The sequence below is a fragment of the Ooceraea biroi genome, chromosome 12, assembly GCF_003672135.1.
Source record: "Ooceraea biroi isolate clonal line C1 chromosome 12, Obir_v5.4, whole genome shotgun sequence".
Lineage (NCBI taxonomy): Eukaryota > Metazoa > Arthropoda > Insecta > Hymenoptera > Formicidae > Ooceraea > Ooceraea biroi.
Window position 1 is genome coordinate 6493505 of NC_039517.1, and position 22240 is coordinate 6515744.

The following is a 22240-nucleotide window of genomic DNA, read 5'->3' on the forward strand; positions in this document are numbered from 1 at the left end:
ATATAAAAGAATTTGCGAAGCATCAGCCAAGGCTTCTTCAATATCCGTATTATTACAGTAGATTTTTATCTTTGAGTAATACTTAATTTCACGATCATCACAATCATTACGATTCTTGTAATTATACACTTTTAATTCTTTTACAATTCTCTTTTTACCATTAGTGTTTTTCTTTGGAGGATACTTTGGGCTGCCTCGGATGTGATTAGAAGTCGCTGGCTCAATAGACGTTCCTCGACTTGGTGGGAAGTTTGGCGCGCTCGGTCCAAGTTTATTCGAAACGATACCGAGTCGCTCGAAAAGGATTTCCGTGGGATTAATCGAAGGTATTTCGGTAGAGCGGGATAGAGGAAATCGATCGTGTCGTGGTAAATTTTCGGCAGCACATGAACGCCGGGCAACCGAAGGAAATTAATTGCTCAAGTTCGCCTCGATTTTCCTCGGGTCGTTAAAGAGCCGTTTCCGACGTTAATTGAACCGAGAGGCGATTTTTTACGGTCAGATCTTAATTGCGATTTCAGATTAATCCCCGTTATTAACGGCCGCCCGGTAGAAGCGTCGTGCGCGAGCGCTCGCGGATGTTTTAACTGCGATCGCAACGGATCCTGAATTTATACTCGTTAGATTCACGGTTCAAAGAAGATCGGATCCGCTGGTAATTCCGGATATATCCACGAAGAACCCCGGAAAAGTTTTGTCCACGAGGCTGTTTCGGATGACATAACACGGCAGATATGTAATTACCTGCATTTCCGTAATACGTGGCGGATAATAAAGTATCTTTTTCCGCTCATGTCACGTATTTGATATCGTTATTACTTTATGCGGTGGACGAAACTATCAAAATTCACAGAAATTAGCGATCTGGGACGTTTCGAACTTGCATTATGCATTCATGTTTAGTTAAACGTGAGACATGAAATCTTCATAAAATCGATTAATTGCAATTAGGCGCGGTAACGTTGCTGTTTGATTTATGGCCATGCCACGTGCCACGTATAGTACGCTATAAATTAATAATCCCTGGTTGCCACGAACAAAACAGACTTCAGGTTAGAACGAACATTTAATTGCAATATTGGTGAACGGCCAATTGCATGCGATTCTGAGAGTCGGCGATCGCTTAAATTTAAATCAGACTGGATTAACGTGACTTTAAATTAGTTATAATTGTCGATAACTCTGCAGGTCGAGTTCCCCGCGTGCGAACATTTAATTGCAATTTGGTGGTACTGTGGCTTGAAGGCGACATGCGATTCCCGTATTCGCGTGAATTTAATTTTCACTCACTCAGTGCGACGAAGTTGGCGAAAATCGCGTGTTAAGCTTGACTAATTGCCAAGCCTGGTTTTGAAAGCCGAGAAAAATTTCACTTAATCCACAACGTGTTGTTTAATTTGATTTGCTAATTCTCATAATTTCGCACATGCGTTCTCGCTGGACAATAAACAAATTATAAAGCAAAGTTTTCAAAGGACATTATTCTTTGAAAAAGACGAAAATATCCTCGAGTACAACACACGTAATTAAAGCATTTAAAACTTTATCGGGAAACTGACAATCACGTTCGACGAAGCAGCTTTACGATAAGCTCCTTACGGTACGAGTTTTATAATGTACCCATTCATCTCCACGGAGGACCGTCTCTGCGAAGTCAAATCACCGAAAATGTCACTTAACCCATTATCAGGTTTTACTTGTGGAACTTAAGCCGCTTATCGCGCTGCGAATATTAACAGCAATTAATTGTAGCGAGGAACAGCATGTCTGATATTGAATGAAAAACTTTCCATCGGGTAGGTTCAATCAGTTTCGCGATGGGTCAGATGAACTTCGGCCAAAGTTATAACTTGGGCAAACTCTTGTTATTATCGTTATTATTAAACTCACCTGCGCTGCAACCATTCCCTCCTTCAATCTCCTGAGATCTGTATGGCTCCAGGCGCTTTGTGACCAGGGATGAGTGTCCCTTAGGTCATCAAATCTGAACTCCCTCAGCTGGTTCTTCAGAAACTTTCGTATGTTCCAGGGTAGGTCGTTGTGCCTGAAGAAAAGAAAGAGACATCGGTCGATCGTATGCGTGTATGCGATTGCGCTGGCTTTGAACTTTTTCACCTAAACATTTTGGGCGCGCCGTCCCAAAATGCTCGGATAAATTTATTCCGGAACGCGTGTCCCGTGAACGCGTGATGCAAATCGAATACACTCGGCGCTTGAAATTCGTATCGAATGTTTCTCCGATAACGTTGCATCAGTTCACGAAAGTGTTTCCCCGAAGAAAAAGCGAGACGAACAATGTCACGATCGACGATTTAATGTCTGAACTTTTAATAGAATGTATTCCGGTCGCTCTTGTCGAGTATTCTTTCAAATGTCCGTGCATACGTCTTGCGTTTGATCTTTTCTCGAGCTGGAATCTCGAGCTCAAGTGCCTGTCGCGTACATCATACCCGAGAATATTCGATGCCTCGTAATTCTATTCCACACCATAGCCGAAGAAACTCCGGATAGCCAAAGTTTGGTCTTTACAGCAGCATTACCTGATGTCCAACTTGTGGTGGACATCACGGTGGCGGTGACAAACTTATTTTCCACAAAGTTACGGGGGGATATCTCGGGGTGCAAGAAATGCACCCTGCATTCCTACCATGATGAGACACAAAGTTAATTCGCTGGCACGTTGAATACCAAATTTCGTGCTCAAGATTAACGTAAACATCGTGTATTTTGTCTCGTTGCGAATCGAAAATCCCTCGCGCTATTTTCAGTATCGTTGATTAATTCGTTGATCGCAACTGCTCGCTTCTCGCCGGCACAGTAATTATCCGATCAGCGCGGCGTACAAAATTGACGAACTCGTCGCGCCGAAACTCCAAATATTCTTCGTGCTTCCGGAATTTACTCTAATCGCAAGTCAGCGGGCAACGGCATAGCTCGACGTAAAGGAATTTCCGGTACTCGATCCGGTACACACATCGGCAACGAGGCGGTGGGCTCGATTTGCACGTCGGGGCGTGCGGGGGGTGCGTACATGCGTTGTTACCCCAACAAATCTGCCTCGAATCAGCGATGGATCTACCGTCCGTTTGTAACTAACCGCACCGTGGCCTCTCCGAGTGTACTTTGCATGCGGCGCGATAGGTGCCTAACTTCCAGCAGAATTAGATAACCGAGCAAGCATTCGAGTACCGTCGTACCCGCACTCGCGTATCTCCTCGCTCTTCTCTCCTCTCCCTAGTAGGATAGTTCTCATCGTTTTTGAAATACGAGAGAGTTGATAGCGCGTGAATCTGATTTAAATGTCAAGAATGCGCTGTCCGACACCGTCCGCTTGTGTGCTCGGCTACTAGCTACCTCACGAGAGACGGAACAATTTTATTACCGGAGTGCAGGCTCGTAGAATGCGTTTCATACATTCGGGAGCGTTTTGTGCAGCCGGCGCGCTCTAAATTAACGTCGAGTGGCGTCCTTGTTGCATCTCTGGGAAGTTTTACCTCCGAGAGAAGGGTGCTCGTCGGGAATGGAGATAATTTCGAGCTGAGAGGGATAAATCTAACAGTAGGCCGCCCGGGCCGGTAAGCCATCCGCAAATGCGCGTGCACGCTGGTCGGCTAAACAGATACAATGAGACTTCCTATGTGCACAGAGAGATCCCGAGTCCTTTTGTCCATCGGATCGCCCGTGCAGGATAGTGTGACCAAACGCCGGTAAAGCCCTTTGTTTCATGTGGGCTACCACGCATGCAGTCTCGAGACACTCGAACTGCTGCATCGAGAGGAGGAAGTACGCGTGTATCTATGTGCACACGCGAGAACATCCGCATAAAATGTATTTTAACAGAGCACGTATACAATTCCGCACATAAGTCCGAGTTCCGTGTACAATTAATCCTTTAATCGACATTGTTCCCTGTGCCCAGTGATTTACCTCCGGTGCTGCGCCCATTTACCCTCTATCATATCCAACATTGTGCGCGCGGAGTTTCTCGACGACGAGGACGACGACGTAATCGTCATTTGGCTCCTTCAGGCGAGCCATTAACGACACGTAGGAAATTTTTCGGATATTCATAAAAGTTACCGCGAAACTTGGCCGACAGCCAATATCGTGTCTGCATTTGTCGATGGCGATTTCGCTCATTGTAGCTCTAGCGAGATTTATTCCCCGGGAGGAGGGAGAGGCGCGGGTAGAATAGAATTAAAAACCGGACGCGGATAGGACTACTTATGTAAAACGGCCTGTCAGAAATTCGGCCCTTAATTTATGCGCCTCCGCCGCGCGCGCAAGTACCGGTGAAACATTAAATTCACCTCGCGTCTCGCAGGGTGTTGTCGCGATCACGAATTCATGATTCATGAATCATCACGTTGCAAATCGCCTAATAATCATAACTCCTCGTGATTACAAATTGCGAAAACTCACTTTTAATTGAATTCTAAGTGGACTGGGGAAACAATAAATGATTTATGGTAGCGCGCACGTACGTTACACTATTCAGCGAAAACGTAATGCAGTAATGATTATGAAGGTATTTCCGTGCCATTAAAGTACGTTTCCGTTAACGCCTCATACATATTCAGCGAATGAGGGCGTGCCTAAGAGGCGAGATATATCCGACATTAATTTCGGCTTATGTATAGTGCCGAAACTTCTGCTCTTATGAAAATACAAAATTACAGAGGCTTAGAGCCGTCTTATAACAAAGCGCAAATGTAAATATTATTTCCAGCGTTAATTTCGAATTAATATAATTTATCTACGTCCGATATTTATTATAATTTATTCAGTTCGCTTTTAGAGAAATGATATTGATTTTATCTCCCGATTATATCGCTCGTGATGATGATTGGTTGTCGATTGTGCACCCCGCGTGTCCAAATACGAATTGTGACAAGTTCCCGTATCGACAGCCCGACGTTAGCAGTTAACTATATACCGAGAAATGATTGATTGAAAGCCGGTAAAAGTTAAAAGAAGAGGAATAACGCGAAAGATAAAACATGATAAAACGTGATTCATAAACCATCGTATTAATAGTCGGCATTTTCCTCGCACTGACGTTTAAACTGGGGAATGCAAAACGAGCGAGGCTTTCGGCTAAACGGCGACTAAACGATACAATTAATAATCGCAAAGGCATAATCTCCTAAACGTACTTTTACGTTCCGTCCCTTCGTCATTTTCTCATACATATTCAGAGCGATGCGACGCGCACGTTCGAGAGCCGAGATAGCTGCGGTGTCGATTTCGCGAAACTGCCGACGAATTTTCGCCGTTCGCTGAAGCTGCGGCGAGATCACCGGCTGTGAGAGAAGGATGGTGGGTGATGCGAGTGGTGGTTAATTGGCAAAGCGCGATAAGGTGGCTGGTCCCGTATATGCATATGAACAGCGAGTATATTCCGTTTGCTGGCTGGCAGTTACGTTACCCTGCATGCAAATAAGTCTTTCAGTCTTTGGTCACCGACGTGATTCGGACCTGTCGCCTTTGCGGACCGAGAGACCGAGTTTAGCGGCGCGATCATTTCACCAGGGACTCACATGGCGTGATTCGAGCGGTCATCGAAAATAATTCGATAGAGATCAACGTCCGTTCGCTTCAGGTTTCGCGGTTGCCTCCGCGGATACACACAACTCTGATTTTCCAGCTTCGAAATCCGTTCAACACGCTGACAAATCGTCCCGCTTGCGTACCTCTTTTTGGAGGCATCAATCGCGGCCGAGCACGCAGCATGTCGGGATTGTTCTTCGTCGACCGATTTTTTCCGCGACTTAACGTCAGCCACGTTTTTTGTTGGTTTTGCGGAATACATATCACGCACGATTGCTCTATCAATAAATGTCGACGAGTGAACGTTATAATGCGTGTTAAGCAAAAGTGAACTTTTTTTTATCCCTTCGATAATGATAACGAGGTACATAGGAGATTGATTAACAGCAGGAATTAGTAATTAAAAAAACAGATCTTGCAAAATGCTAAGCCTTCCTTCGCATGTTTCAATTTGTTCGACAGTTACCTTGCAGTTCTGTTTTTTTCGTTTTTTTTTTTTTCCATTTTCATCTGATTCGTAAAATGTAATCTGGTATATTAGGCGCGCAACGTTTTCCCTCGCCAGTGAATTCCGTTAGTACCTCTTTAAAGTTACACCCTTTCCTGGGGAAGCAACTCGTAACGTTTTAAGGCTTAATACTCCCCGTAACAGTGACAATTTATTTCGTGGTCTCGCGCTATTTGCGTGCTACGACTCTATTACGTTATTAACTTTTTTATTAACTCTACTAGAGCGTACGCAAACGTTACGGGTCTCATGTATTCATATATTCATGAAACTCACGAGGGATGTTATATCGTGGTGTAGAAGATTAAAAAAATTTTAAACACATTGCCCTGACGTTTGCACATTGGACGATTTCACTACATTCACACAAGTTGCGCTATAGAATTAAATTGTTAATTAAAGCAAGAAATTTCTCGTTCCTTTAACAAAAGATAAACAGTTTTCTCTAACGAAAGAGGTTTTGCGTGTATCTATAATTCACTTTTTATCTAGCTATTTCCGGAACTGAATTCCCTTTCGCGTATTCCATTCCTTTGCATCCCCCGCAATTTTCAATCAAGCTAGTGCATTACGATGTGCGAATTAAACTTCGTCGATATGACGCGCTTTTGCCAGCATGCAAACTTTGGCCATCCTAACGAAGCGCGGTAAGCAGATTTTCCCAATTTGCTATTCGTAGCATGAACGGGAGCGGAATCAATGAAATTTCGCGACAGTTGTTCCGCGAAAGTTTGCGTCGCCTGATTTTCGTCATACGTCGGGAGATGCGTTCGCACATCTCTCGCTCAATCCTCGGACTTCGCAGCGAGTTTTCAGTCACGTTTCGAGATCCAGATCCAAAGATCCAGATCTGATTTCCGAGAATCGAGAGGGAGATAGAGTCCCCGAGAGGTCGGCTGGGGAACGACGCACGGAACGCGTTCGAGCAACTCCGTGAAATCGAGTTATACGTTGCTGCTACATTAACTCCGTCGGAAGTTGGTGTCTGTCGTGTTGGTTCCTGCCACGTACATATCGTGGACCACGAACGCACGATGCCGAAAATTAATCTCACCACATTCATCTCGCTCACGCAATCCTCCGCGTAGTTGCGAAGATTTGTCTTGTGTGCCGGGGCTATCCCGTCAATCCGATGTTTCTTCCACTCGCGAATTTACGTGAATATTACGCGAATTCCCTCGCCTCTGCTTCATGTTTGATCTTGCAGCTACGAGTATTCGTTGCTCCTTTTCCTCATTTCCTGTTTCCCGTTGTGTTTATTCTCTTTGATTTGACTCCATCGCTCTTTTTATCTCCTCGCTTTTTGATTTTACCTTCTCGATTTTTGCTTATATATTTTGCATATTTGCAAACGCATTGACTGCTTCGCTTCCGTCTGCGACTCCGTCATCCGGGGCTATTTTCACCTTTTCTGTCGCCGCGTTTCTCTGTCGCACGGTTTATCGTTTATTCTCCCGACATTTCCTATGCGCTGCAAATTACTCCGTTAATCCGTCTACCTCTCAGTATCTCGAGCACAGGCCGAACGGGATCCCGGATTAGTACTTAGCATGTTTTTGCCCGAATTTCGGGATGCCCTCTCGGTATGAGCGCCGCCATCTGTCTTCCGTCTCGTGTGAAATTTGCGGCTCGGAAACATCTCTCGGAAGAAACTTAATTAATTGCCACGTCGACTGATTTTGATTAATGCGCATCTTCTTTCCGACCGGCAGTCGCGCAGACCGGAGTGTCATGCTTCGATATATCTTCTCCCTCGGTGATTTTTTTTGTCAATTATTTGATTGACTCTGCGATGACAGCCTCGCCATTGTATCGCTTTGTAATCGACCTAGCGTGAGAAATTGATACGCTGCTGTTACGGGAATGACTTTTCGAGGCGTACCAGGCTCGACCATCGATCGAACACATAAATCCCGGGGGGTAAGCAAGGGGGAATGCCCGTTGCGTTATAATATGATCTCACGGTGACCGACCCTTCGCAATTTCTCCGTTCCTTACAAATGGATTCAGTAGACGGTGCCAATAATTCGTTTCTATTCTTCCTCCCTTGAATCACTTTGTACAATGGCGGATTTAAAACGCGGGATACGAGAGAAGGGAACTACGATCGTTATCAGAGGACAGAGGCTGAGAACCAGGCCTCCTTTCCATCCGCTCACCGACTCGCCCGCGCACTGTTAACGAACGTCCAACGAAAGCTCACTACCGAAGTTTCGCGAGCCCGACGACTTTGGCAGCTCGCTAATAAAATCAATTATAGCCAAAGACGGCAAAAAATTAGCAAAGTCGTTTGATGACGTGTCTGCGAGAATTTTAGATTAACGAACCCCGATATCGAACTACGCAGTCTGGAGCAGCACTGCTCATTAGTCCCAACGCACTACGCCTCGCTCTTAAAGTGAAATTGAATTTTTTTAAATACTCGTTGGCGTTTTTTATTGCAGGAGAGAGAGAGAAAGAGTGCGATGATGCTATCGTTTGTGTGACACGCGTGTCGTTTTTCTTCTTCCTTTCTTATTCCTATATTTTTTCACGCAATATGCAGGTCTTTCTTTTCCATAGTCTCTGTTTTTCGATTTTCTTCTTATCTTGACGTAGAATATAAGTAGGATAGAAATAAAAGAAAGAACATCCTTATTTTCCACTTGGACCGCATCCGCTTGGAACAGGCATGGTTCAATTACATTCGATGAAATCGCCTGCAATCGGACGACGGAATAGATTCGAAGTAAATTGGAAGTGCCCCGCGACTTTTTATTTTCGTATATAAATGTCATCAAATAGTCAGACCTCTCGATATACGTCTGTACATGTCGTGTACGTGAGAAAGTTAAGGTTCTGCTGCATGCAAGAATACAATTTGTCGTAACGATGAGTTTGGTATTTTTCGAAGGAACCGGTCGCATTGTTCGGAATACGATAATCAGATATCGCACGTTTGCTTCAACGGTGTGCAGTTTCGATAACGAATTTTTACGACTGTGCGATCGTATAATCATTCTGCAGCACGTCGATTCCGGGAAGGAAAGTTACGATCCCATTGAACGTCTCCGACGCGAGCAAACCTACACGCAACATCATTTCATGGATGTCTTCTCCCTGCGTCTGACAATTTTACATCTCGCCATCTTACATCTTGCGGGATACCGTATTTACCAAAAGTACAACACTTTCCCGAGAGTAGTCAATCGGAAAATCGCCTGCAATAAAAGCGATGTAACCTAACACTGCTCCGACGAGAAAACCTCACGTCGCGAGGGAAAAGAAATTTATATTCGAATATAATTTTTAAAAAGTTAGACTATTTATCTCTAAAATCCTGAAAAGTTTCATTTACAAAAGACTCTGCATTTATTTTCTTCGCGTGCATTTCCTGCCGTATTTATGTTTTATTCTTCGGATAAAAAAAAAGTTAAGAAGCCAACTTACATGAGCATTTCACCTGATACAGCGAAATTTTCTTCAACGAGTATAGAACTAGTTAAAATGAGCTCGCATTTTCATTATTTCGGAGACATTACCCCAATTTTGCTAGCGAGAGCATACGCGCCTAATTATGGTACAAGCGTGCGCTCTACTTTCACGGACGCCACTCGAAGAGAGGGCAGCATTTTCGTTAAATAGATCAACATTTCAGCTTGAAATTTTCTGCGTGTGTAGAAAGACGTGAAATTGCCCATCGCATGGGCGGTATGTTGCAACAAAGAGAGAACACGGTGAACGTAACTGCAAGTAATTAGAATCACTCGAGATGGGTTCTCGCGATCCCCCCGAAGGAGCCTCGAGAATGTTTCGGTCGAGCTGAACAACCGGAACGCCCGAAAGCGTCCGGTAACACCGAGCTACCGGTTACCGCAATTCTTTTTCGCGACCCTCGGAGGTCTTTTCGAGTGTAATGGCGACATGGAGGACCCTCATTCAAACCACCGTCTTGCGTTTAACCCGCGTAGACGGCAACGCGCGCGCGGTTTCGGTCTAGCCGGGATTACGACGAAGGTAATTAAATATTTCCGCGCGTCGACGAAAGCTATAAACAGCGCCGGTGTAACGAGGTAATTACGTCGGTCGGTCCATCGCGATTATCAGGCTTATGGGGGCGTACTTTCGAGATCTCTGTCGGTCGCGAGACCTAATGCGGGAAACTCGTCACCGGTTTAATTATACGATGGCGCCATTAAGTTATTTCAATTACAGGCCAACGTAGTCGACGGCAGATACCGACAGAATTAAGAATTGCGTTTCTCATTCTCACGGACTGTAAAACCACGGGACAATTCTTGGAATTCTACTTAGCCATCTCGTCTGTACAAATTTTATATTCTTCGTTGCTTCCGCACGATTATCCGCGTATGCGGATATTACCTCCTTTTCTCATGAATGGAATGATCAATGCCGCGTCAATAAATCGCGTAGTAATGATTTAATAAGAGCTAGGAGAGCTAAAAGAAAATCATTTTTCGTTGGGGATATTTCGTGGAAATTATGGGGGATATTATGGATCAGCGAAACGCGCTGATTCACATATCCCGAGTGTATCAAACATATAGCAGGTACTTGAGAGTTAAGCTTCACGGGAGCTGATGCGAATTTGTAATGTGGGACGGGAATGGATGCGAAACCGATTGCTTTGCAATCCTTGCACTGCACGTTGCTGCCTCCACGTATCCCGCATTGGGCATTCAGCATCCATTACGTGGACCTTTAACCATTAATATTGAATTGAGGTAATGAGCACGCAGTTGAAGAAGTTACGCGAGCGATACGCGAGACGCTTTGTCTGACTATCGCGTGTATGGCTACTATTTATTTGAATGAAGAACTCGGCCCGTTCTGTCGGATTTCAGAAGCTCCGTTCGCAATTTTCCTGGTCTTATATACGACACGTGGCGATCATTGCCCGCGGGTCACACAAGCCACTTCTTTCTCAAGCCGGAGCGAGAAGAACGAGCTATTATTTGGTGCACAATGGGTACGACGAGGCTTTCACTCGTTATCGGTAACGAGCTGCCTTCGGCTCGCCGACATCGGGGAAATCGTCGGTGCGCCTCTTCCTCGGTGTCTTTTATCGGAGCCACTTTCGAGAGTTTCTCGGAGTTTGCTCGCTGAAATCGGCGGTCAGGGCGAAATCAGTGTTCGGTCGGGTTTCCGAAGAAATGGCGTATCTTGCAACGAGAGGAACTATTGGACCGATACATTTTTGATGCAATATTTTTGCGGTATCAGTTTCCATTTTCTTCGATATCGTATTATTCATCGCGCGAGCAGTGTCTGTTAATATAATAAAAAGAAAAAATGTCGGAGTATTTATGTGAGATGCATGAATACCATGTGATACAAAACGGTACGATAGAATGGCGAACTTATGAGAATTGTTCTTATATGGCATGGGGAAAAAATGTCAGACATCAGGTACGTCGATGTAGATGTGCTCCCCAAGGCAAGTTCGGGGGTGCGGAGGAAGTATACGTGCTCGCATGGACACGCGCGCGCGAACACGGAAGTGGATGGGAGAGACACGTGAGTTTGTAGCAGGCAGGAGAACCGGAAATTCGTATCTACCCTCCGGTAACCCGAGAAACTCGGGGACCAAGAGCCACGGGCTACTCTCCCGAGTAAATTCTATCCTCCTTGCGTCTCTTACCGGTGCATCTTCCGCCCCATTCTCCTGGACTTCTTTTTTATTCGCTCTTCCCATTAACGTCTTTTCTTTTCCGCGCTCGCAAAACTTTCTCATTATCTCAACGAAAATGCGACTCTTTCTCTCTCTCTCTCCCTGAGATCGGTACGATTCAATTGGTTTTTCTTTTTGTTTTAAATAAAGACGCGATCCCTAGAGTGACCCTGATAGACCAGCGAATCCTATTTATGCAGTTTGATTATTTTTAATTCTCGTTGTATCTTGAGTCTGATCTTATTTTTGTGCATCGTGCATCTTCTTTAAACTCGAACTATTGGTCCTTAGAATATTAAGTGAGATTGTTTCCCAAGTATCCAGGATTCGATTAACCAAAATAGCTGCAAACAGCGATAAAGTTTCAGACGTCGTAGAATTTTTTAAATATTAATTTCAATAATGTCACTTTTAATTAACCAAAATAGCTGCAAAATAACAGCGATAAAGTTTCTCAGACGTCGTAGAATTTTTTAAATATTAATTTTAATAATGTCACTTTTAGTGAACCAAAATAGCTACAAAACGGCTATAAAATTTAAAACGTTGTAGAATTGTTTAAATATTAATTTCAATAATGTCACTTTTAGTTAGCGTCAGAATGGTTGAATCACTTTTTGTTTAGCGGTTAACTTTTGCGAATTCATCGCGACGTATATGGAAATTAATTATGATAATATTATTCAATTACAGAATGTTAATGATATATGCATCCAAACATATCACATTAACTTTCATTAATTAACACTGCATTCGTCTTCCGGGAGAACAAATTCACCGAAATTCCATGTGAAGGCAGACATGTCTCAATCGTTCGGACGCTGACTATGCACTTTCCAACTTCTAACTTCTTCATTGAAGTTCGCGATCGTGCACGTTCCTTCCTCCTGAATTCCTGCTGATTATTATGTTCAGATTTCTAGGATCATTTCATTTCCGCAAGACTGGATATGACAATGTGGCATTCGGCTAATAGGATCGGCTAATAGAATTCCCGACTAATAGAATTGCTGGTAGTAAAGGCACGGACGGGTGCAACGCGTCACAGCAAATCGGACACGACGGACGTTCCTTTGAAGTTTAATTCCCGGTGTAATTAGAGTCACGCCCGGCCATACAAAGTCGACCGTGCGCATCGTTACGACGACATTGTTCTACGCCGGCTATAAATTCGCGTCTCGTTGTAGCTCCCGTACCACGGCGAACGATTATACGATGGGATTCAAGTTATTCGCTGAATTTTCGACGCAGCGTTTTTCGCCGCTCGTCAACGTGACAAAGGAGAGCGGGATATGCGAGAACGGGCGAGACGCCATTCTCTACGAGTTTTCGCGAATTTTATCGCGGAAGTTTTCACGAGAACTTTTGTTTCGCCCGGGAACGAGATCCGATTATTCCGTTTCGGCGTCAAGAATTTTCATCGCGTACAACAGGCGCTCTCTGGCGTCTTGCGTACGTATATATACATCATTACAAATGAGCATTGTTTTAAGACTAACATTAATTACGTTAATTAAATCGCAGTTTTCTGACGTTTGAACTACAGCTCGCAGATTTTCATATGCGCGAGTTGCCTTCTCTATTTTCCTCGTCGACGCAAATTACGCTAGTTTAACGCATATATTTTCCCGTTTGTAACTGCTTCGTGAAATATTGCCGGGCGAAAATGGCTGCGAGCGTAACGCATATACAATTCGCAAGTCCAGCATCCTCGCGAACACAGATAAATCAGAACAACTGCGAAGATTTAAAAGAAGAAGTTATTGAGCTCGCGCTGCAAATTTCAATTTCGCCAGTAAGAAATTAGATAAGAAATCATTATTACGGTCGACACCATTACACGCGATAAAATTTTATCGCGCTGTGCTGCAGTAACAATTACTTTAAAATTGCAGAGAATGCAATCGCGCGATTCGCTGCAGCATTTTGGCAATTTGCGTCTAATGTCCGGTGATTTGGCAAGTGAAGTCTCTGATTGAAACAGGATTTAACTTACCCATCTATCAGTGGCACGTTTCTGAGAATCTTGCGAGCTGTCGCGAGGTGATCTCCCGCGTGGGCCGCGAACAGGATCCTCGTCAGTAGCTGACCCAGGACCATCATGCCCACCACCATCCTCATCCTCCTCCTCGCTGGACCCGCAGCACGCCCTTACTAATGTCCTCATGCCATCGCCGTTAACCCACCCGGCTCACCCGCAGCACTTCCTTCAACCAGTTCTCAGGACGGCCGAATGTAACAGGATCATGGATCCTCCGTCTTGGCTGTTCGTGTCCAGTTAATTTTCCCGAAAGGATTACTCGGCCATTCTCGGTCGGCGATGAGCCGAAATCCTTTGGCGCGCCAACAATCAGGATACGCAAAATTTATCGCGGTTTCCCGATGCTTTCCGGATGCTCTCCCGAGCTCGTGATCTTGCAAGATCTTTAATAGTGAGTTCTCCGGGATCAACGAGGAATCACACCGGCAATGTTCTCGCTGATAAAATCATTCGAAACCACGCACTCGATTTTATCACGCACCGCGCGCATGCGGAGACTCCCCGTCGCCTGTCTCGCTGGGGTAACAGAGTTCAAGGATCAATGGTCGCTTTCCTCTTCAGCTGGCTCTTATCTTCGGCGCATTCGTCTTCACACATCCTCGAGCCCATCCCCAATTTCTCACATTCAGCCGGCCCAAAGGTCCACTTTTTCCACCGTCGCGATAGCTACTTCAGCCTCTTCCCTCCGTTCTATCCTTCCAGATTAACCTTTCGGTCTCATCGCCATAGACTCCGTCCGACGCAGCTGCTATCGCCGCGCTTCTTATTCCTCTCGTTGCGTCTCTCTTCCGGCTTTGTCTTTCTAGTTGGAATACTCTCGACTTGTCCGCCACCACGTCCTTAATGTCCCTTACCACTCAACGTCCCCGCGCGGCGAAGCCAACCGTCTTTCTTAACGCGGTCACAGCCCCACAAACCCTCAAACGAAACTCGCAACGCGCTTCGATCGATTTGCTCGGTTCTCAGGAATGGCAGAACATTCTTTTGGCCACTTTCCGAATTAATCCCCCGAAACGTATTGCTCCGTTTATCCGTCGCTCGAATTCGCTCGCAGATTGAGAATGCCTTGCCGGCATTTACCTTCCACAATCGCGCGCTGATCGAGGAGCCAACTATTCGAGACGAGTAGTACTCCCTCTTCTTCCAATCAGACTATTCTTAATCACTTACGGGATGTTATTTCTTACGCTTCTCTTTATCTCTTTCTCGCTTCGGTCTCATCTACAGCGAATTCTTCGCAAAGTGCAGATGACTTCCGAGACGACCGAGTCGCCTCGGGGATTCGCTTCGATAGTTTGATCACGAGCTTTCAGAGGTTTTCCCCGTTCCTGTGTCGCCTCTCTATCCACCCTTAAGGATTGAGGAGACCACCCTCCCCCCGCCCGGTGTCGACTTCTTCGCCGGCACTCGAGGGAGTAACTCCGTGATCTAGAGTTGGTCGATAATCGGAGACGCGTCGCTCACCCCGCTCGATCCTCACCGGTGTAAAGTGCTGGTTGAAACCACTTAAGCGAGGTTATCGATGTCGATGGTCTTTAATTTACGCTGGCGTCGACCTTGAGCCCGTCTCGAATGTGCTTTGATCGAGCTATCCGTAACGGGTGTATTTAAGGAAATTGAACCCTCCGGTTAGCCGGAGCTCTCTGTTAATTAAAGCGGCATCTCGAACGTCGAACGTTCGCGCCTTTCATCGTCTCGTCTGACAGGTCGGAGATCGCACTACTTACAGCTCGCGCTACTTGCAGCTGGGAATTTCACAGGGAGCGGCACCTCCTCGAGGGTGTCGTGCTACGCGAGGATCCCACGGGCGGTCTGCTCGTTACGTTCCCGGAGATTAATTAGAGCGGAAAGAGAAAGACGTCCCGCTAGCCGAGCGCGAAAACGTTTCTCCGGTTTCTTCTTTATTCCCGCGGTCGGGGATCAGCGTTACTGGGGGTGTTTTCTAATGCACGATCCATTTCTCTTCCTCCGGTATCCTCGTTCTCGGTTTCCCTCGGGTTCTCCTCGCTCGTGAACCTCGGTCTTCCTTCCACGCAGACTGTTCTATCTATTGAATCACCGTGCACCGCCGACGACGTTTCATAATCGCACGCGAATGCACTGTCACAACGCGCGGCTAACGATAAATCCGTCGCGATTAATTCGGCACTCGATTAAGTCCCGCGATTAATTACGTTACTCGAAACGCGAAGAACGACTCTCTTGCGCGGTCCCGCGGTCGTCGCTCCCCGACGTCGCTCGATAATGGATCACCGTGCTAGTCTCTCGGCCCGGATATTTTCCAACTTCCGCTGTGACCTGTTAAGAGGATTTTCGTAATTCGTTGAATAGCGAGGGAAATTATCGCATGGAGAGGCCTTCGGCGAGAGAAATATTTTACCGCTAGATCGGTGAACTGATTATGACGGCTCGATTTATACAAGGTGTTTCCTAAGTAAGTGGACAAACTTAAGGAGGATATTCCTTGGCTTATTTTAAGAAGAAGAGGTCGTATAAACATATGTCCTAAACTGCTTTGTTTTCCAAAAAAAGTACATCACTGTTTTCGTTCACTTTTCGTTTATTATAGAACAGTTTGTGTTATAGCAAATGAAACAAATGAAAAACAATAGTAACCAAAAAGAAAAATTATAACGAAAAAGAAAACAGTAACTAAAAAGAAAAATAATAACATCGCAGTAACTGCTGAAAATGTCCACCTGCAGCCATGATACACGCCTCAACTCTCCTTTCCATTGATTGACGTACACGTTCAAAAATACCTGGAGTGTTACGTATTCTTTCACATCCATCTATTATGCGATTTCTGAGATCTTCTTCATTTTGAATAGGTGTAGCGTAAACTAAAGATTTAAAGCTGTCCTCATAGAAAAAAATCTACTGGATTTAAGTCTGGGGATCTTGCAGGCCATAAATGGTTTGGTCTTTGAGTACCTCGACCGATCCCCACTCCATCCCCATCGCTGTTGACTCGTACTGCAAAAGCACGCTATCCGAAAAGTGAACGAAAACAGTGATGTACTTTTTTTGGAAAACAAAGCAGTTTAGGACATATGTTTATATGACCTTTTCTTCTTAAAATAAGCCAAGGAATATCCTCCTTAAGTTTGTCTACTTACTTAGGAAACACCCTGTATATGCATTAATAAAATCGCAAAGTTAAAATATATATGTGAATTTATTACATTATCGAAAAGTCGAGCTCGATTGAACGGGATTTTAAAACCAGTTAGCCGACGCGCTCGTATAAACCGATCGATCAGAGCACATCAAAGCGACGCAATTAAAGATTAATATTTTACGGAAACAACCGTTTTGCTTGATAACTGTGAACAAAATTGCGGCGACAAATTGACGTGGCTTGAAATCCTTTAGCGTAAACAGTGGATTACGGACTCCCTTCTCTTTCATTCGATATGTAATTACGTTCTCCACATGAGCGTATCTTATTCGCGCCGATATAATATAAACCGGATTGATTGCATCGTGACGAATTACGGAAAGGCGATCAAATCGATGTACACGGCGCATCAGGTACAATAATTAATGACTATAATCCGACCATAACTGTGTTGCTCTCGAGAGTATTAGCGTCGCAACGTTCGAGTTATCGTAACGCAGCCCATCACCAGAATAATTCCACCATAATCGTCTCCAACCGTGCTTTCTTTTCGACGCGTAATCTTCTTAATCTCATGATGGCCGTCATGCCGGACGCGTAATCTTCTTAACGCGAGCGCGTGGTTAGTAATTCGACAGCTTATAGAAGGCCGGCGAGTGTGATGGGGTGCAGCAACGAGGCCGTTAACGTCGACTGCGACTAATGAGTTAGCTTGTTCATAATTATCGGCAGACGCGACCATCCGCTCGCGCCTGTTTATCGCCCTGATAACCGGTATTTGTCTACGTGCCGATGATTAATTAGCGTTAACGACGGCGCGTTTTCAACCGCTGCGGTAGGACGCGCTGTCTTGTGTGTATTCTCGTATTAACATGCGATTGTCTATATCACTTTTCCATATTTTTTTCTGTATTTCTTTTTTACTTCTTTCGCGAGAACTTCTGAAATGATTACGCGATCAATACAGATGCATCATCACGGGATCAATCATCAATAATTGATGATCAGTACGAAAGTTTACTTGATACGAGTATTTTGTTAGTCTGTATGTTTACCGTTTCATTTTGTAATGTAAAACGTATGATAGCATCGTGAAAAATTCGGAATTACAGTATTCTCTGTTTATCTATCATCTAGCGCTGCTTATCAAGATGCGCTTGTGTGCGAGTGGATAATGAGAAACCGACGCAGTGAAACGTGACAAATTCTCGTCTCATCGTGTATCGAACGCGAGTTACCCGCGGTAATTTGAAAGTTTTTTTATTCGTTGTCTAATTACATTTTTTTATCGGGCACGTTTTATCGGGGACGTTAATTGGCCAGCGCGGGCGGAGCTTGTCTCGGCGGCGTTTGTTTGTATCCGAAGATGCGCGCGAACGACCATATTTTAGCGTGACGTGAGAAAAATGACAAGTTAATTTAGCGACCTGCAAGATGTGCAACCATCGCCGATAGTAGCGGGCCTTTTCTCGAGAAACGAACACGCGAGGCGGCACGGATGCGTCTGACAGCCACGTCTCTCGACAGACATTTCGATCGTTTTTTCCGCCGTCGAGGTATCGAATCGTCGGCGCGGTTGTTGGAATTGCTTTCGACGAGAGTCAGGCGCTCACAAAGAAAAGTTGTACTTACTTCTCGCGTATGATATGCAAGAACCAGATTTCTCTGTCGAGTATGAATGGAACATCACGAGACGTTGCGACAACAATTGCCGTGCGTGTGACACGCGAATTTTCGCAATACCATTCTTCTCATCCAGTCGTACAACAAATTAAAATTAAAATATCACGCAAATTCCTTGTATCGCGATTTTTTGGCGATTTGTCACAACTTGAGCGAAAATTTAAAAAAGTCTCACGTATGGAGAAACTTTTGTCGCGTGCAGATCTGCGGCGAATCTTTTAAATAAGCGCCGTCTCGCGAAATCTTATCGCGGCCGTTCCTCTCCATCCTTTCACCCTTACGAAAATTCAGATGGTCGTTCCGTGGGTGGGTTTCACGTACCGTAAAAATCTGCGCGCGGGTCAGGGCGCATCTGTTCCGCTCGTAAAGTTACAAAAGTCGCTTTCCGATGTAAGAACCTCTCCACGCGATTTTTGTCGCTTCCGCCCGCGGAGTAAAACTCCTTTCGGGTTTCTCGACACGAGTTGCGATCTTACGGGGGTGGGATCGTGCAGATGAAATGAGATGATAGTGAAAGGTCCGGGGTAAGGGCCCCGATGTGTCCTCGAAAATCTCGTACGTGACCCTACTTGGCTCTCCTCTTCGGTGTATAGTGGGGCAGGTCGGCGCAATCACGACCGATATACCGAAGGGGTGGTTCCGCGCGTCAGGAGGGTGCGTCGCGACGCGGACGACGGCGCGAACGGTGCCGTTGTTCGCGGTCCGGAGTTGAAGACCCGACTGATGGAAACGCACGCAGAAACTCCGGCATACTCGAGGGCGCAGGCGCCTCCGCGTCGTCGCTCTTGTGATGTGATCTTCTTCCGTTGCACGGAGGCTGCCCCGTTGCAGCGCTGCACCGCGACCGCGCGTCTCCGTGCCTTCCGAAGTGTCGCTGTCCTCTTCGACATCGCGCGTCCCGACCTTAGGGCGGTCACGTGTCATCTCCTTTTTCCCCTATCTTTCCTGAACCGGTAACTGGGAGCGGTACGCTCTGTGTGCGAGTACGTATGTGTGTGTGAACTAGCATGTATGCTCTGACAACACGTGCATCACAAGATCGTACACGAGGTTTACCCAAAACGGGTAACTTCGTATAACCCTGCTGTAGTGTCCACAAATTTCACAAACACATACACAGCCGGCAGCCAAGAAAGTTTCGAGAATTTTCAAACTACTTCTCTCCCGGGCGGCTTTCTTGATATCGCACGGTCTCTTCAGAATCATACCTTTGACTGCGGTCAAAGCTGATTCTGTGGTAAGTAGTCGCTTTTTTCTAACGTGAAAGAGACGAAAGAGTGAAAGGAACGAGCGTTTTAAAACAACAGGAAACTTTTCAAGAGCCAAATTCTCTCAACTTCCAACGATGATTTCCGTTATTCAAAGAACCGCCTAGCTCTCCGCTTCTTACGACTGAGTGTTCGCAAAATAAATTACCGAATCTTTTCGCAGATTGTTCAAGATTGATCGAAGCTGTAACACGATCTCTTCCTTGCGAGGCGGGTATGGCAAACGTCGTGCTGTACGCGCGCACACAACGTACGGATTTTACTGCGTGCGGACTCTGTTACCGTTCGCGTAAAGTAGTGGAAAAAGAAGGCAGTGCGCGACCGCCCTTTACGCCGGCTCACAGCTGGTCCTCTTCCCCGGCGGAATTACCTCTCGCCTCTCACACTCCCGATCGGTCTATAACCCCGGAATTTTATATCAGTCCGCTACTGCCAAACGGGAACTTTATACTCACCCACGGGCCGGGACAGCAGGTTTTTGGGGGCTAATTAAATGCAGGGTAGCGCCAAGTGCGTTTGTAAGTTACGGCTCGCGGCTACCTCGCTCTGCGGAATGTTAGTTAACGATTAGTTAGCGGCGTGATATTGCGGAATCGCGAATGGTGACTTGATAGTTGCGCGGCACCGCCAAGTTTTCCCCTTGGACAGCGCGGGGAATTATTGCTACCCGAAAGTTACGTTCTGTAAGGAAAGTTGTCACGTCTTTGTGTCGTCGTTATGTATCACACCAGCAACTTTATATCGTATCTTACTTGGATCCCCGACATGGTAAGTGTGCCGTAATATATTGTCTCGCCAATGGTCTCGCGCTGCTCTCTCTCGCCGCATGGGATGCGAGAATGGTTTCCCCTTTTTTGTTTGAAGCGAACGCGCTTGCCGTCTTCCGCGAAGCGGGTATTCCCTTCGACATTTCGCATTCCTATCTTACTTCGCCCCGTCGCGTTGCCGCTCCCAGCATCCTTCGAGCTAAGGACCGGCAAGTTTTTCCACTCGGGGAACACTCGCCTCTCGTATCTCGCTGCTACAAGACAGTGGCGCGGTTACGAGATTTCGATATTTCTCTTGGCTTTTCTTTTGCATGCTCGCCTCGTACTTCGCATTGCTATACTTTATGTTACCGGCAGCATGATCGGCCTTGCAGATAAAGTGTCTAGGAAAAAGAAGAGAGAAACGGCGGCGTGCAAAGCGCGAGGGGCGCTGAATTAATGTCTCCGCGGGACACCGCACATTGCAATTTCGTAAATTACTTTAACTTGCGGGCGCGAGCTTTTGTAATACGGACAATGATGGAGCGCGGAAATTTTTACGTTGCCAGAGAAAAAAGGACTCGTCGGCAAGTTCTCTCTCGCGTATTTGCTTCTGCCATGGGAATGACCGGGCGGGATCGCAATCGGGAATACGCTTAGGTAAAATTTCATGCTACACGTGAAAAATGATGAACTATACTGATTATCTTTACGCAAATGAGCGAGCGAGCTAATATCCCGCTGACTTTTCGCGGAGCTGCGTCAAAGAGAGAAATTGAGCGTGTCTGACTATCGCGGGGGTGGAAAGACGATGATCCGGTAACAGACGGGAAACTTTTTGGGTTCCAATCGGGGTACCGAGATCACGTCGGATAACCGCCGAAAATCCGTAAAACCAAGCGAAGTGTTTGCAGAGGATAGATCTAATTTCGCGTGTACCACGATGATAAACGGATCCACCTGAGAGATAGAGGGAGGGTGGGTTGCTCGCTGAGACTTTATTCGGCCCAAATCATCCTGCCTCCTCTATCGAATTACCCTTGATTCCGTTAGCTCGGCCTAATCTCCCTCTTTGGTAGCCTGTCGCCGCCCTCGATCTCCTCTTCCTACCATCCCGTCCTCATAACTGTGCTTCCCGCCATGTTACTCCACGGCACATCTTTCTCTTCTCTCTCTCTCTCTCTCTCTGCTCCGATCTCGCTAGCATATTCATCCATCTCTCACCGGCGCAATGCAAATTCCGAAAAGCCTTCGGCTCCGACCATAAATCAGGTTAACGTTATCCAGGTTTGCCCAGGCTAGCCGGGGGCATGTGCATCACAGTGCGGTGCAACAGACGCCATCATCGCGATCTCTTGCCGGTCGCTTCTCTGGTCGAGTCCGCCACGCGATTGCGATAACAGCGATTATGATAACGATGCAATCGGTAAAATAGTGCGCCTTGATTCAGGGCGGTTTGAGTCGTTGTTCTTTTCAGCTTTCATTTTCCCCTGCTTCCACCCTACTGCTCTTCTCTCCAGCTGCCCTCCAGCAGTTCTCTCCAGTAGTTCTAGCTACGAGTTTACTAGCAAACATCTTTTTGCGAGAATACAATGCACAGATCGAGAGGGATTTCTTCCTCGGAGTCACTTTCGCTTTAACGCTTCAACAGA

The 22240-nt window shown here is 46.0% G+C and overlaps 1 protein-coding gene across 3 annotated transcripts in view; it reads right to left on the reverse strand.

Moving 5' to 3' along the window:
- LOC105280544 (dipeptidase 1) overlaps positions 1-19316 on the reverse strand; it is a 63103-nt gene extending 43787 nt beyond the window's left edge. Inside the window, exons 1-3 of one of the 3 annotated variants that reach the window (XM_026974457.1) lie at positions 19051-19316; positions 13726-16068; positions 1891-2044 (exon numbers count right to left, since the gene is read on the reverse strand). In XM_026974457.1, coding sequence (XP_026830258.1) covers positions 1891-2044; positions 13726-13850 — 279 coding nt within the window. In that variant the 5' untranslated portion in view covers positions 13851-16068; positions 19051-19316. The remainder of the gene's footprint in view (positions 1-1890; positions 2045-13725; positions 16069-19050) is intronic. The other 2 variants (XM_026974459.1, XM_026974458.1) reach the window with 2 other exon arrangements.
- Between the last annotated feature and the right edge of the window lie 2924 nt (positions 19317-22240).